General features: G+C 30.6%; 1 protein-coding gene across 9 annotated transcripts in view; it reads right to left on the bottom strand.

Annotated features, from left to right (window-relative positions):
• The window catches only part of Miro (mitochondrial Rho GTPase), a 55,544-nt gene that overhangs the window by 27,115 nt on the left and 11,556 nt on the right, over positions 1-16,873 (bottom strand). For all 9 annotated transcript variants that reach the window (XR_013030395.1, XR_013030396.1, XM_076509906.1 and 6 more), the window contains exons 4-11: positions 15,135-15,178; positions 13,025-13,078; positions 11,621-11,731; positions 10,122-10,172; positions 9,270-9,371; positions 8,268-8,309; positions 4,817-4,873; positions 3,333-3,441 (exon numbers count right to left, since the gene is read on the bottom strand). Coding sequence is in view for 7 of the 9 variants with exons in the window: in XM_076509906.1 (XP_076366021.1) it covers positions 3,333-3,441; positions 4,817-4,873; positions 8,268-8,309; positions 9,270-9,371; positions 10,122-10,172; positions 11,621-11,731; positions 13,025-13,078; positions 15,135-15,178 (570 nt within the window). In the remaining 2 variants the exon portion in view is untranslated. The remainder of the gene's footprint in view (positions 1-3,332; positions 3,442-4,816; positions 4,874-8,267; positions 8,310-9,269; positions 9,372-10,121; positions 10,173-11,620; positions 11,732-13,024; positions 13,079-15,134; positions 15,179-16,873) is intronic.

Here is a 16,873-nt window from a genome sequence, read left to right as displayed (position 1 = left end):
CCAAATGAAAAAACAACTGATTTCAATATGAACAAGTTGGAAGCTTTATTAATACAAATGATATGTATGCATTCCAAAGTACTTATTTCATAAAAAAACAAAAACATAATGCTAAAATATTGAAAATGAATGTTAACATTTTCTTAAACTGAAAATATTTTTGATCGATACCTCCTCTCACAAAATAGATTTTCAATTATTACTGCCCTCTACTGGCATACATTTTCAATGCTCACCAGTAGCTTTCCACCTCCTGCTTCTGCATATCCACATGTTAGTGATTATGCAGCAGCTCTCCACCAATGTGAGCACAAAACAACCCCTACTGTAACCAGCACCCTCTCCACATTTGCACTTAATAAACACTTTGAAACTGATCAGAAGACTTACACCACACATCACCAGAAATGGGAAATGTGAGAGGAGGTACATATCTAACAGAAATAGAGATTTTCAATTAAGGAAAATGTTCACTTCTGATACATCTTACTTCTACTCAGAAAACAGCTAGAATTCCATATTGGACTGGTGAAAAAAAAGATCCCCTTTAGGAAGTCCCCAAAGAGAGACCATGAGGTGTGGAATAAAAAAAACACACACACATCTTAGTGGAATATTCCACCACATCTGTTCTAGATATAATCTTTACTCTTTTATGACTGCTGTGTTGTGAACATAAGAAATGGAAAAACATGAAGGAATGTCATAATACAACTACCGATTAATGGGGCCTCTAGGTGGCAAGTGGCCAAGGCACGACAGACTTTAGTGGTAGTTTGACCAAATCCAATACCTGAAGGTATCTGGAACTGCACATCAGTTCCATAATAATAGAGGGTCACCTACTGCTCACCTTGAAATTGGAATTGGTAGAGAAGACAAGCTTCTGTATCAAAATCTGCTTCACTTGCAAGCATTTCCAGCCCAATCAATACTTGATGCACCATAGATTAGGTGGATTATATCTCCATTCCAAACCCTGGTGGCATTGAATGTGGTTCTTCTAGACTGTGAAGAATACCTAGCCATACATAAGTAAGAATACGTGCTTCATCCAGCTATAACCCACACTAGACCTGCCACAAATTGACATCCAGCAAGAGGGACCTCTAATCAGGCATTTATCTCCAGTTCAAAATCTGGCAGCACTGAGCATATTTTCATACAGCTTGCAATAGAAGCTAGGATATCAGCCAGCATATATGTGAGGGCTAAGTTAATTGAGCCACCTCCAACCAGCACCAGACCCCCTGGGAACAGCATCCAACCTAACTTTGCAGTGTGTTTCAACCAGAACCTGGCAGTATTTGGAATTGTACATTATATCTATATAGCAGAGAGGATACCATGAATGTTGTTGACACAATTCTAACTGTAATTGGGCCATCTCTATCAAACACCAAACCTACTGGGAATGTACATCTGGAAGATGGTAGGAAGAAGGAATACCATGTGCCATGGTAGGAAAAAGTTGCATTACTAGGGCATAGTGCTATAAACAAAACCTGGGGCATCTGTAACTGGGCATCAGATCCACAGTAGGAAGTGCTATGTGCCATAAACTATCACAGAATGCTACTGTCCTACTCTCAACTGAGTGATATGATGTATCACTCAGGAAGACAGGCTAGGAACCGCTAAGTGTAAAGAACTTCCATACTGTATTAGAAGAAAGGAGGGAAAAAGTGTTGGAGAATCCAGAGGATCACATCACTATTTTCAAAAGCAGAGTTACTACCTTGATGGAGTGGATCATTTAACACCCAGCAGCATCTGGAGTTGCACATAAGGCCCACAGTAAGAAGAGTCTCAATGCTATGGAGTATTAGAGATGGGCGGCAATCCCTGTCTGCTTTATTCCTGTGTGTCCGTGAGTGTACAGTCTGGGACAAACATATGAAGCAAAAGACCACTAGAGGGAACTACTAGCAGTCCTACAGAACACTTCATCTACACACAGACAGACTTAACACCTGATGGGATCTGGAATTGTACGTAAAATTTGCAGTAGAAAAAACTTCCATGTAATTGATACTGAGCATGGTTACAAGAAGAATAGGGCAAATTTTCAAAAAAAAGTGTACCTGGTCAGGCACCATTTGCCACAGGATGGAATCGACGATACCTTAGCAAAAAGGACCCTGTAAATAGAGGACTAACAAAAACTAATTCAGTAGTATAAAGAAAAACACTGACAAATTTGTGAGCAAAAACAAGCACATCTGTACAGTACTACTGTAAATAAAGAAGTGATTAATAAGTACAAATGCAGAGAGAGTACTGGTTACAATAGAAGTCATGTCACACTGGTTGAGAGCTGCTGCATAATCATTTATATGTGGAAATGCAAAAGTGGAAAACTAGTGGCAAACATTGAAAAGTTATACCAATAGAAGGTAATACTAATTTAGAAAAGCTACACAGTGAGAAGAGGCGAGATATCATATTTGAAATAAACTACATAGAAAATATAAACAGTGATGAGAAAACCCACTTGTAGAGAAAATACATCTGTAAAAACAGTAATAAACAAGATTACCATAAATAAAAATGAAGCCCATTCTATTATTTGATTCAGAATTTGTTACAAAGCTATACAGATAATGGGAATTACTATTGCTGTAACCTGTGCAAGGGCAAATGCTAAGCATGAGACTAAACTTCATATAATGGTAAAATGTATAGAATATAAATGGTGTTTTATATAGGATTTGAAGACGATACAATGTAAATACAGCTTCACCAATTCGTACAAATTTGTTTTTGTGAAACCAAAAAAAAATGTTTTTTAAATGTTACATTGTATCAAGTCTCATAATTCTCTTCACAACTTTTCAAATGACAAAAGATCCAAGAGAAAAACTGCATATGAAATGCTGTAATAAAAATAAGCTTGAAAAGAAGTATTTCAAGTTTAAGACTTTAAACAAGGCTAATATGAAATTATCAGCCTAATCTTTGAGATCAAGCTTCTTACAAAAAGTCAACATTAGTGCCTTTAAAAAAAATCATAGGTATATCTCTCTCTCTCTCTCACACACACACACACACACACACACATATATATATGTAAAACATTTGAAAACTGGCATTATATAATCCTGTATCAACTATAGCGTACGTACTTTGAGCAATACACTTGACTGGAGACAGTCAAATGGACTTAAAGATGAAAGACCAATGGTCCACCATGAGAAATGCATAGGTTTACAAAACAACTTTATTTATTATTATTATTATTATTATAGATATGGTGCAGGTGGATTATTGTAAACAAAATATAAAAAACAATCTATATATCAATATTATCAACTCATGTCTATTGTATAAACCTTTTAGGGTCAAGCCTGTACTGGAAATACCGTCATCCACATTCTTCTTTACTATGGCCTTGACATCATCCAGAGCTTGAGGATTTAGTGGGGCATTAAAACATCGTCTCTACAAAAACATTAACACTTCAATACACTCTAGTTAAAAAACATCAATACTTCAATATACACTAACAAAAAAACTTACAGACACAAATCATTTGTTAAAATATAAAATAATAATTTTCAATGTTCACAAAATCATATTTTTACACATTGAATTCTGTACTCATGATTTTCATAAACAAGTTCACAATCTCCATAAACTATTTCTTATGTTTTATAACTCATGTATCAAACTTGTAAATCCCATAAAAACAGGGTCTTAAATTAGTTAAGTATAATATTTCAATATGCTATGAAGTTTGTTTTAAACATTTACTGTGCCTAAAATAATTATGCCAAACAAAAGTTCAGCAATGAGTTTTGTAATATTAGTGAAAAATCTATTATAAAAAACACCCTGGACTTTAACACATACTGCTCATGATTAATGAGTCAATTTCAACTTTTTTTTCATAGATTTGTCTTTAGTATTTTTTATAAGGTTTTTATGGATTTATATAAATATTTAAACTAAAACACGTTAATCCATACTTGTCAACCTTTAAATAGAGAAATTATGAAATATCCAATGTTTTATATTGTTAAATCTGGTTAGGAAAATTGAGTATTTCACTGTTTCTTTAAAACTAATCGATGTATTGTTTGATATATTTTACATCGCAACACCATACATTCTTCTTTCTTAGAAACAGTCGGTTAGACTTGGTATATTCCAGTCAGCTAGATAAATGGACTTTTACAACTAAGTTCCTGCATTCTCTAACTCTAGTAAATACTCACCTACATTAATAATTAGCCTCATGGTTAGGGTACTCAAATAACAATCTGTGGGTTATGGGTTCAAATCCCATTACTAGGCATACTCACCCATTCACTAGTGGGATCATAACATTATGGTCAATTCCACTATTTGATTATAGTAACCCAACACTTTGTGATGGGTAGTGCTGACTAAATGCCTTTCCTTTAGTCTATTACTTCTAAATTAGGGACAACTAGCACAGATGGTGCTTGAGAAGCTTTGTGCAAAATTCAAACAAATAAACAAATAATAACCTTTCAAGATAAAATCCCAAGTCACTAATAAATAAGACAAATTCTTAAATTGAACATCTCAGTCTCTTACTGTAAAAGTCACTTCACACCAAAGAGATGTACAGTAAAAGAAAATCAATACCACATGTTTGTTTACAATTATTTAATCTGGTGTTTTGTCTTTAAAAACAAAATAGACTTATTTCAAGTTGTGGTTCAATTCACTCTCAGCACCATTTTACACAGTTATCATCCTATTAAATAGTCAATAATGGTTAATACAAAAACTGGTAGTATCCAAAAAACATCTCGGGTTGAAACTACTTGAATAACTAGTGTCTTACCTGAAAGTCGTTGAGCTCAAAATCGTTCAAAGAACCATCATTATCCATGTCGCAAATCTGTTTGAAAAACACAGTATTCATTAAAAAATGGCATGAAAAAAAATGAGTGTGCAAACCAAAAAAAATTAAATACAATTCATAAAATAGACATCATTAAAATGTGAGATATAAATTATTATTTAACAAGTACCTTCTTCGTACTCACCCAATAACTAAGCAATGAAATAAAATGTTCTAACATAGAAAAAACAATTACTAAATTTACAAATGAACTAGGCGTATCTTCACAAAAGTTGGCAAGCTTTAACAAAATCACTAGTTTGTTAGATTTAATAACAAGTATCCTCACTAACATTTTGTGTTTGTAAATTTACAAGGCCTTCACTGAGTCACTGACTGGTTTGTTTTGAATTTCGCACAAAGCTACTCAAGGACTATCTGTGCTAACCATCCTTAATTTAGCAGTGTAAGACTAGAGGGAAGGCAGCTAGTCATCACTGCCCACCACCAACTCTTGGGCTACTCTTTTACCAGTGAATAGTGAGATTGACCATCACATTATAACACCTCTACGGCTGAAAGGGAAAGCATGTTTGGTGCGAAGGGGATTCAAACCCGTGACCCTCAGATTACGAGTGGAACGCCTTAACCCATCTGGCCATGCCAGGCCAGTCACTGATTGGAAGATGATTTTTTTCACATTGAGAATAGAAATACTTGTTTCCATTTTACACTTTTCACATCACATTTGTATTATCTCTAGCACCTCCAAGTTAGCATCAAGTTTTTCAATAAATGTTTACACTTTATCTTTGATTTTCCCTACCCTGTAGTGAAATCACTGATGTACAGTGAACTGAAAGAAAAATGTGAGCCAAGACCCTTTCTTCTTCTTTGAATCTGTAATTAATTTGAGATTTCAAATAATTTATCTTCACAATTTCAACTATTAAACTTTCTGGATCTGTTTTCTTTTTATATGGTTTTTATTTCCTGGCTTGAAGCAGTTTATTCATTTGTGCAAAGCAATATAAATCATAGCAGGAATATATTAGCAGTTATTCACACAAATTTCTTCACACACAATCTGTACAAACTTTGCATCTACAAACAGAATTCTACTAAGTCAAAAATGAAAAGTTTAAATGTAGCTGTCAAGTTAAATTCTAAAACAAAAAAGACACCAGAAAAGTTTCCCAAAACTACTACAAAAATCTAGGTTTATAATAAAGCTATAAAAACATGCTTACAGTAACAGGTTTGCTCAAGATAAACCAGTTACTTATTTTCAATTACAGTCTTTCACTGCCAAAAAAAAATAAATAAATTGCAAGATTTATTTTGAGAAGGATCTAATATTTTTATTGGTTGAATAAACCTGTCCATTAGCAATGTACCCTTGAATGTATAATTGTCCTGAAAGACAGAAGGATGGTAGGGGCTTCTCTGGTGACTCTTACAAATTTAACAATATCACAGGAAATCAAGAAAGTGGGAGATTCATGTTTTATATTCTTGCTTGAGATTATGCCTTCTTAAGATTATGTTTCTGATTCATTAGACACCAAAAACATTGTGTTATTCAAATAATAGAGAAGTGAAGAATGAACATTGTTGTGAATATTTCATTTTGGAATTAAGAAATTTTTAAGCCAAGTTTATTCGCACACATTGATAATAAGTTTAACTCACCTACCACGGGCTTGGTCAATTTGACACTCCAAGTCTTTATTTTTTGTACTTGTTTAAAGTGTTTACAGATGTAGCACTTCTAACTTTCATTATAGTGTATATATTTACAAACTTTAGCAGTCTTTCAGTTAACATTATAAATCCTTGAATATAATGATCATTTGTCTGTGAATATATTGAGTATTTGTTATAAATAATTCCATGTGAATAGTAATTTTCATGCTAATATTATAACTTTTCTTCATCTCAAAAATCTCAAATTTCTTTTGTGTAACCCTAAAACCTTCTAAATAGATTTCAAACGTTTTATTTCCAATAAAACCTTATATTTTATCTGTCATTTTCTCTGTTATCTTAAAAACAGGATTGGTCAATTTGACCAACCATGGAAACATAAAAAAAGAAAAAGAAAATAATTCTAAATTACTTTTTTTCTTTCTAGAATGACTTCAAATTGTAATATGAAACTACAATTGGTTATTCTAAGTAGTTTTATGCTCATAACAGTATACATCTCTTTATAATTAAATTTTAGTGTTTTATTGCCCTTTGCATTATGCCAAACTACTATCTACACCATTATAAGTTGTAAATCACTTGGAGAATGTGCATGCAGCTCATCATGTTATATTATCAAATTACGTTATTCACAAACTACTATAAGCTGCTTGAATGTCTTATTAAACATTTTTATTACATTATTTATTTTACACAATCTATTCTTAACTAACCTAAAAAGATCCCTATTTTTTATGTTTTAGTTACTTTATAATAATAAAGAATAAACATGTAAAACAAAAAATAAAGTACTTACCCAACCTTAATTTTTCTTGCTCTCAACTGGTGGTGAAATATGAGCCTAATGGTAGTAATACACTAAATAATATTTACTTATTACAATACTGCACCAAAAAATATAGATTAATAATATGCAAAAAGCATACATTTTTTCCTATGAATCATATTTTTTCTGGTTTTCTAATTATACAACAAAAGCCATTACAGATTCATCCAAGCTAAGCTGTTACGAGTCTCGTGGGAACTGAAGTTGTATAATAAGTGAAATGGATGCTTATCTATTCAGAAAAATATGCCATTTGACAGATGAAAACTGCAATTTTCTATTGGCTATAGGTAATATATAAATAAACGTGAGACAAAACTATTAACAAATCCTGAAAAAGAGGATCTGATAAGAAGGGTCTGATTTTCTATTCAATAGCACTGTAACCAAACAAAATTGAACACTATAAAAATATGGTTTGTCTGAGTAATGATGATTATATATACATAATTTATATTCAATTTTGTGCTTTTTCAAGGGGGTGGTGGATAAAATAGGAAAAATGACATGCTAACAGAAAATGTGCCACACATGTCACACTAGGGGAAATTCAAGTTTGTTTTCTTATATTGTCTTGAAGAATTAAGAGCTAGAAACTTGAGTACTACTAAAATGTGAGTTATTAGCTAAACTTTTATGCTATGAAAATTGGTATAACAAAAAGTATCTTAATAAATTTTGAATGTAAGACACTAAAACATTGTCTCATGTGCAGGGCAAGAGTTAATCTTTTTTACAGACCTCAGCAAGAGGTTGCGACATGTACTTTGACTCAAGGATAAGAAAAAAGTTAAAGAAGTAGGTAAAAACAAAATTAACCAAATAACTAAATACACAAGATATAAAATGTGAAGAAAAGAATTTAAATTTACTACACTTGAACACAGAAAAACCTGATTAAATGTCACTACTTACTTTGAAAACTCTTGCAAGGGCTTTCTTACATTTCTCTGTCAGCTGAAAGAAAAGGACAAAAATTCCCATTCTTTATAAATGTTTAAAAACAATCTACTTAAACTTTTGTACTGCCTCCAATATTCACATTACCTACTCTGAGTTACGAACAGGATTAGGCACAAACCACAATGATGTTTTTAAACTTCTGCCTTTACAATTAACTTGAAATATGCACCTTCGACAACATTACTGATCAGGCTGAGGCTAATGTTTGCTGTGATTTTCAGCTTCAAACTTTCCATGCTAAATGATTAATGAATCTTTAAATTCAAGTATATAAGATTAGAATTCAACTGTCTCATGATTGAACAAAGTATCAGTTTCATAAAACTTGATAAGCACATGATCAACACCCATGTGACACAAAGGAGTCATACTCCTAAAGCCTAATATTAAAGAATGTTGTGACCTGCCACTGGATGAATTCTGGGATCCCTGTAAGAACTGGATCAGGATTGCTTTTGCATGTTCTTGAAAAGTTAATGACCTCTGAGCCAATTATTGTAATGAAAGAAAATGACAGTTAGTGAAACAAAAATACAACTTTGAAAAACAATAAAGAAAGAGCAGAAATGATATGGAAGTGTGTTCCGACTATATCACAAATTCTTATTTTCACTATAAAAAGAACAAGATCAAATACATAATTGTAAATTTAAAAAAAATACTTTTTAGATTCTCTGTCCTCTCGCTGGTGTTGAAACTGAATTTTTTTTCAACTGATTTATTGCTGGACTTAATCTTTCTCAGTTCAGTGAAGAACTTAAACTAATAAATCTTCAAAAGAAGAAATAATCCTTTGAAATCAACTTAGTTTTAATAAATGCTCATTTACTTTGTATTTTTCATATGATCCAAAACTAACATTTCAAGCAGCCCAAGATTCACTTATACTACTTAACAGTTAAATATATGAAAAAAAAAACTTCAGCAGGTAGACACTCAAGGAAAAAAAATTACATCTCTCTCCACAGGCAGATAAAGTGGTGCTGTTGGATGTAAGACAGCTTTCTGAGCATAATAAAACAGTTCAGATATATTCTTCAAAGTTCTTGCTGAACACTGAAAACAAACAAAATATCAATTTAAAAAACACTTATATACCAGTAAAAAAAAACAACTAAACTTAATGAAATGCACTTATATACCAGTAAAAAAACACAACTAAACTTAATGAAATGTACTTATATACCAGTAAAAAAAACACAACTAAACTTAATGAAATGTACTTATATACCAGTAAAAAAAACACAACTAAACTTAATGAAATGCACTTATATACCAGTAAAAAAAACACAACTAAACTTAATGAAATGCACTTATATACCAGTAAAAAAAACACAACTAAACTTAATGAAATGCACTTATATACCAGTAAAAAAAACACAACTAAACTTAATGAAATGCACTTATATACCAGTAAAAAAAACACAACTAAACTTAATGAAATGCACTTATATACCAGTAAAAAAAAACACAACTAAACTTAATGAAATGCACTTATATACCAGTAAAAAAAACACAACTAAACTTAATGAAATGCACTTATATACCAGTAAAAAAAACACAACTAAACTTAATGAAATGCACTTATATACCAGTAAAAAAAACACAACTAAACTTAATGAAATGCACTTATATACCAGTAAAAAAAACACAACTAAACTTAATGAAATGTAAGTGAAAAAAAATTTAGTTGTGATAAAAAAAAATACTCAATTTCAATGATCTTGTGGAAATTCACATTTAAAGACAACGTAGAAAACTGAACTATGAAATTTGGCTTAACTCAACTCTTCCTTATTATCTTACCTCAACACAAGTTTCCACTTCTTCAAACTGATTCATAATAGGTAAAATCATCTGAAATGTTAGAAATAACATTAATTTTCAAAATCGCACAATAAACTTTGAATGGAAATGTAATTTCTATTCCCTTTCTTTCCTAGTGTCCTATAAAATAAAGGATCAATTTTTTCCAACTCCTGCAAAATAAGTTCACACACACACAAAAGGTGTGGCTATACAGCCATACAGTTCAAGTATTGTATTGTGAAGCCATGACACTATTTTATTGATACAATGTCTGATACAGTTTATGTAATTTGTTAAAGAAATCTGGTAGGCTTTCAGTAAGCATTACAAGTCATTTGTAGAGAAAAAAAAATTTCTAGTGAAGTATTTTTACTAAAAATTAGTGATTCAATAACAGAAAATGAGTTGAGTAAAGTATGTTTTCTTTTACTAAAAATTAGTGATTCAATAACAGAAAATGAGTTACATGTAAAATTAGATGTCTTTACTTGTAAAATTACACAAAAATTTACATGCAAAATTACACAAAAACATTACATGCAAAATTACACAAAAACATTACATGTAAATTACACAAAACATTACATGCAAAATTACACAAAAACATTACATGTAAAATTACACAAAAACATTACATGTAAAATTACACAAAAACATTACATGTAAAATTACACAAAAACATTACATGCAAAATTACACAAAAACATTACATGTAAAATTACACAAAAACATTACATGTAAAATTACACAAAAACATTACATGTAAAATTACACAAAAACATTACATGTAAAATTACATAACAACAACAAAATATATACAGAAACTTTATTTTACTTTTCCTGTCAGCTGTCATTTAGTTGATCAAACCTGAGAATTTAAAAATACACTGGAAAGTGTGTAGTACTTGAATAAGAGTTATAACATAGACAAATTACAGACAAAACTGTCAAACTTTGCAACAAAGAAGCCTTACTTATGCAACAACTCAAGCCCAAAATAAACCAATAGAAAGGAACACCTTTATACCTATATTAATAAATGTAATCGTACATCTAAGCACGCCTTCTACATTCCACACTCAATTACACAACTCCCTTCAAACATGTGTTCAGCTATCAGTCAGTTACCTCTTTCTTTCTTCGTGAACCTGATGATGACCGTAGAAGGTCGAAATGTCGTTCGCTCCTCTACATAAAAATTTTCAATCCATACCAGTCATTTTACATATATATAATACCAAATGCTCTCTTTACTCACCTATAAAACTTATGCTATGCATAATCAGTCTTTCTTCAAAACAAATGAAAGAAACTGGAACGTTAAGTCTCGTTTTCTTTTATCACACTTACAGAAAATATTTTACATCTATGAAAATGTAATCTCTGACTTTTGTTTTTAGATATCTCTTCATTTTACTAAAAAAACTGAAGCCACTACTTGAAAATGTTGTACAAAATCAAGCTGAACCTTCTCTTCTAACACAAGATTTACTTACATCCAAAGAACTGTATTCTACAAGGTCTGTTTTATTTCCTACTAAAACTACTGGTGTATTATGATCCTCTCCTAAATTATCTCTAATGAAGGGAAGCCAGTAACTTGTTATCTGAAATAAAAAAAAAAAATTATTCAACTGAACAGAAATTATTTACAGAGATAATCAGCTAAAACAGTTTTTCATGCAACCTAATACATATATTTTTACCGTCATAATATTTATGACATTTTTTTCAATAGATAGCTTGATCTACCCATGTGCCTATTTTTGACCCAATCGTATGTACAAACTTAGTTTTGAATTATAACAAAAGATTCACAAATTATTTCAGATGTTATTCACCAAAATGGCAGTAGAAATTACACATACTATACAACAATTAATCTTAGCTTCTGAATTACTCCAATATTTTAAAGTCTGAAATATAAGAAAAAATTATATTCAAATTCAAAACCCAATGCTGTTGCCAAGAGACTTATCTTGAAAACACAAGTGTTAATAAAATTCCTTATCTAGATTAGCCCATTACCCCATGTGACTTAAATAGAACTAAAATGTTATCACTTGATATTAAACAATTCCTTTAAAATTAATATCCAAAAATTAAGATTATCATTAAAAAAGAATCATGAATTTATCAGTATATTTTAAAGCCACAAATTTAGATTAATCACTTCATAAAAAACTAATGTGTCTAATGTGAAGATGCTGCTTTATTTATCAATCCAAATAAATAGTGCTGTAACAAATCTTTATGATAATGAAACCTGAAATACTTATTAAAATAAGGAAAACCAAATGTCACAACCACTAACAAAACAGAAATATGGAAAACTAAAGAAAGAAGGATTTTGTTTTTAATTATGTCATTTTTAAACTGTTAAGTTTTATAAAAATTGTTCAGTCACATTAATAATTAAATAACTATTGACATTCATAATTAATCTTTTATTACATTTGTAATGTGTTACCTGTTTGTTCACAAGATATTTTCAAATTGTAACAACAAATGCAATTCTATCAGTGCATGACCTAAATGATTGACCAGTCAGTCACGACTTTTCAAGAAAAAAATGAGAAAGAAATGAGACTGAAGACAAAGCTACACAATGGGCTGTCTGTCCTCTGTCCATTGCATATATCAAAACAAAATATTTAACATTATAAATCCTCAGACCTACCACTGACCTACTGAAGGTCTAAGAAAAAGAGTAAGGTGACTTCAACAAACCATCTGACCAGAAAATCAAATACTTAAGGTAATTATACATGCAACAACTTTTCAGCTTAAATAATAGTGTTTTTTAGATAAGAAACCAGATTCATACCAAATCATTTTATATTACTTTTTACACTTAAATATGTTTTACTACACAGGAATGAAATATTTCATGTGCTTACCCTGTCAATTGTCTCATCATCATCAACAGAATAGACCACACAAACAACATTGGCCTGAAATTTTAAAAAATTATATATTTAACATTGTTCAGAGTACAGTCAGTCAGCTGATATAGTTTTATACAATAAATACATATTAATGTAGCATACTATAACATTTGCAATTATTCAAAAACACTTTACAAATATTCATTCAATAAAGTACTGTAGATTAAAATGTAATAACACTGCACAACAAAGTTTTTGCTTCTTGAACACTGTTGGGTGTTCCTTATAGATTTTTGGCTGCTGACCACGAAAATCAAATCCAAATTTGCCCATCACGTACCATTTCATCAAAATCTTGGTTTTACCAGGACATTGCTACAATGGAAAAACAATATCAGGGCAACTGGAATCCGTTAATGCTTGCCGACTACTGTTGGACACTGCAACGTGATGCACTGGACATTGAATACAAACAAAATCAGGAGCAAAACACCTATAATTATGTTGAACTTAATAGCTTATTAGAAAAATAAACATAATTAAATATGTTATTGCCAGCAAACAGTTAACTGTATTTCTCTGAGTTCCTACGTGATGAAGCAAAACCAAAACTATATTTGTGCATACCCACCATGTACCTGTCACAATAAGCAAAAACTTTTCAAAACATTTGTTGTGCATTGTAATTAATCATATAACTGTTTTGTTTTCTATTGTAACCTTTGTTATTTATTATATCTACCACCACCAGGTTAATTTTTTGTATGATTCACCATGAACATTAAGAGAACTGTTTTAATATAAACAGGTGTAGTACATAGTTGTATAAAGTTATACTGTCCTGCTGACTTAATGCAAGATAGATATTACATCATTGAAGTAAAAACCAGGAACTTCTGAGGTTATTTGTTGAAATTGCTTGGAATTTTGGCTCCTAGGTAGGTTAAAATAAAACCTACAAATGATATTTGGAATAATCAGAAACACTAAATAATTAAGCTAAGCAACTTTCAATTAATAAAAAATAATAAGAAATCACCCTGGAAATATTATGATTATGTGAAAAGTTGAAATGAACAGAAATACTAATTTTTATTAGCTGATTACATGATGTGATACTATATAATGCTCAGCTCCACATACTAATACCAAACTCATCACAGAAAAGAAATTTCTCCCTATGTGAACAATAATACTGACCTATCTTTTGAATACAAGTCACACAACAGCAATGTTACAGAAACAATTATATGATTGGTTATATACTTGGTTAAGATCTATAACAAAAAATAGGAAGAAAACTACTTCCTTAAGTTCTTAATCTTTTCTACAAAATTTCTAGTCTTAGCACTGACTGAGATAAACAAGCTTACTTCCTGAAGGTACTGTTATTTATTTTAGAAATTCTAGCACTAACTCGTAACACTAACTCTTAAAAAACAGTGATTTAACCCGTAACATAATTTTGAAAAATTAAACTATCTGCAAGCACTAACTGCACTAGCCATCCCTAATTTAGCAGTAAAAGACTAAAGGAAAGGCAGTTAGTCATCACCACCCACTGTCAACTCTTGGGCTCTTTTATTAATGAACAGTGGGATTGACCATAACTTTATAATGCCCCTATATAAGAAATGTCGTGCATGTTTAGTGGGACAGGAATTAAAACCTACAACCTTTAGATTGCAAGTGTCTGAACTACCTGACCACGCAAGGTCTCTTGAAAAAAAAAAGAATTCCTGATCTCAGTGAATATCAGTGTTTGATATAGTATTATTAAATGCACTATTACTACTTCATTACTAAAACTTTCCAAGTTTAAATGCACTACACTACTGCATCTCAAGACAACTGGTATGGATATTAAAATAAAGTAGAGAACAATGTTTCAATCTTCTTAGGTCATCTTCAGATTAACTACTGTATACTATTTTCAATACCTAAACCAGAAACTTTGTTTTGTCATAATAATTTAATGACTGAAATACTCACCAATCACTACTGATAGAAAACCCCTTCCCTGTGTTAGTGAAGTAGCAGTATGGATTGAGTTTACTGTTTAATTCTGTACAAAGATTGCAGAATATAACAATTTGGAATATTTCAAGGAAACCATATTTACCTTGTTAATTTCTTCTAACAGAATATTTTCATCTTGCTCCTGAGCTAGAAGTGGTCAATAATTATATATACATTAATTAAAACCTATATTCACATACCATATCAAAAATGTAATATAACACATATACTGGTAATGAATTGGAACTAAACATTTCCGAAAAATATTTTGTATGTACCTGTAATATTATATAATTCACTATTTATTGAATAATATCTAGTACTTTATAATCTTGCAATAGAAAGAAAATGGTTTAAAATTTACTAACTGTTTCTAGTCCAAAATTTTATTCCAACTAAACTTTATATACATGGTATTTTTATTTAGTTTAAGTCTTAAAAAATAAAATGCAATCCACTCAAAACAACTAAATCTTGGAAATATTTTCATTTGTTATGTTTTATAATATATAAATACATAATAAATTTGTTATGTTTTATAATACATAAATACATAATACATTTGTTATGTTTTATAATACATAAATTTGTTTTAATAAGGAAAACAACACATTATCATCAGAAATATTTTAATCACAAGGGTAAATAATTAAAGAGCAACAGAACCATTAATTCTCCTTTATGCAAAGATAAATTTTTTGATAACTTAGTAAAAACAAATCAATTAAAAATACTCATGTTTATCAAGATATTTTAACCTGAAAAGCACTGTAATTAATACTAAGTTAAACAGCCATATCAAATCCTTAGCTGTCTAATTTGCAACCGTTGACCACAAGGCAAGCACCCAGCCAGTTATACCCACTGCCTACAAAACTAGTATTAACCAAACAGTGGGTTTAACTGTTAGATTTTTCAAAATGTTAAGGGAGATTAAATGATGCTAATAGACATACACACAATATGCAACAAATCAACAAACAGCTGACACATCTTAACTCCTACAATGCACCTAATTTACTGAGGAGGATTTTGTTTTGTTATAACAAAACTTCCTGGTAGAAACTGTACATATTCTATGGAAAATAATAAAAGACAAATATCTCTTTAAAATGCAAGGAAGGCACACTATGGTTCAACAGCAGCACTGTTTCAATAAAATATACTGAGTTTCTAATGTACAAGAAGTTAAAGAAGTATTGTAGTAGAGTAAGTAAAAAATACAAAAATACACTACTAATTGGGATGTCAGGAAAAAAAAAAGCAACAATATAATTTTTACACCTCACCTTCCCAAGGTTTAAATAATCAAGAATGTTGTTAAAAATGTTAAAGTTCAATATCCATACTAGTTTTCTAACCACTTTGCTGTTAATTAGGTATTTTTAATTACACAATAATTTTATTTTAAATATACTATGACTATTAACCTGCTTGAAATGGTGACTTTAAATGGTTGAAGCAGAGTGTAAGTTTGCTTACTGTATGTAGCTATGTAAGTATAATACATGGTATCAACTGTGTGTGCATGCACACAAGGGCATTTTTAAGTTTCTTTCAATCAAATAAACTTGTAGTTACATTGACATCATCAGTAGAATATGCAAATCACTACTTGAAAATATACAAACCTTCACTTGATAATGAGATTCAAACCTTTAAAGGTCAAAATTCATTGCTGTCCCAAAGAAAAATTTCATCTGTGTCATATTACTGTGCTAACATAAACTAAGTAGTATATTGTTTATCTTATGTTTATTAAACACTGATATAATGGCTAAGATGAAAACCAGCTCTTTCCCTAATTCTTCACCACTAGGAACAACATCCTTAGTTGGCACT

Source organism: Tachypleus tridentatus, chromosome 7 (assembly GCF_004210375.1).
Source record: "Tachypleus tridentatus isolate NWPU-2018 chromosome 7, ASM421037v1, whole genome shotgun sequence".
In the NCBI taxonomy this organism is placed as follows: domain Eukaryota; kingdom Metazoa; phylum Arthropoda; class Merostomata; order Xiphosura; family Limulidae; genus Tachypleus; species Tachypleus tridentatus.
This window is presented reverse-complemented; position numbering and strand designations above follow the sequence as displayed.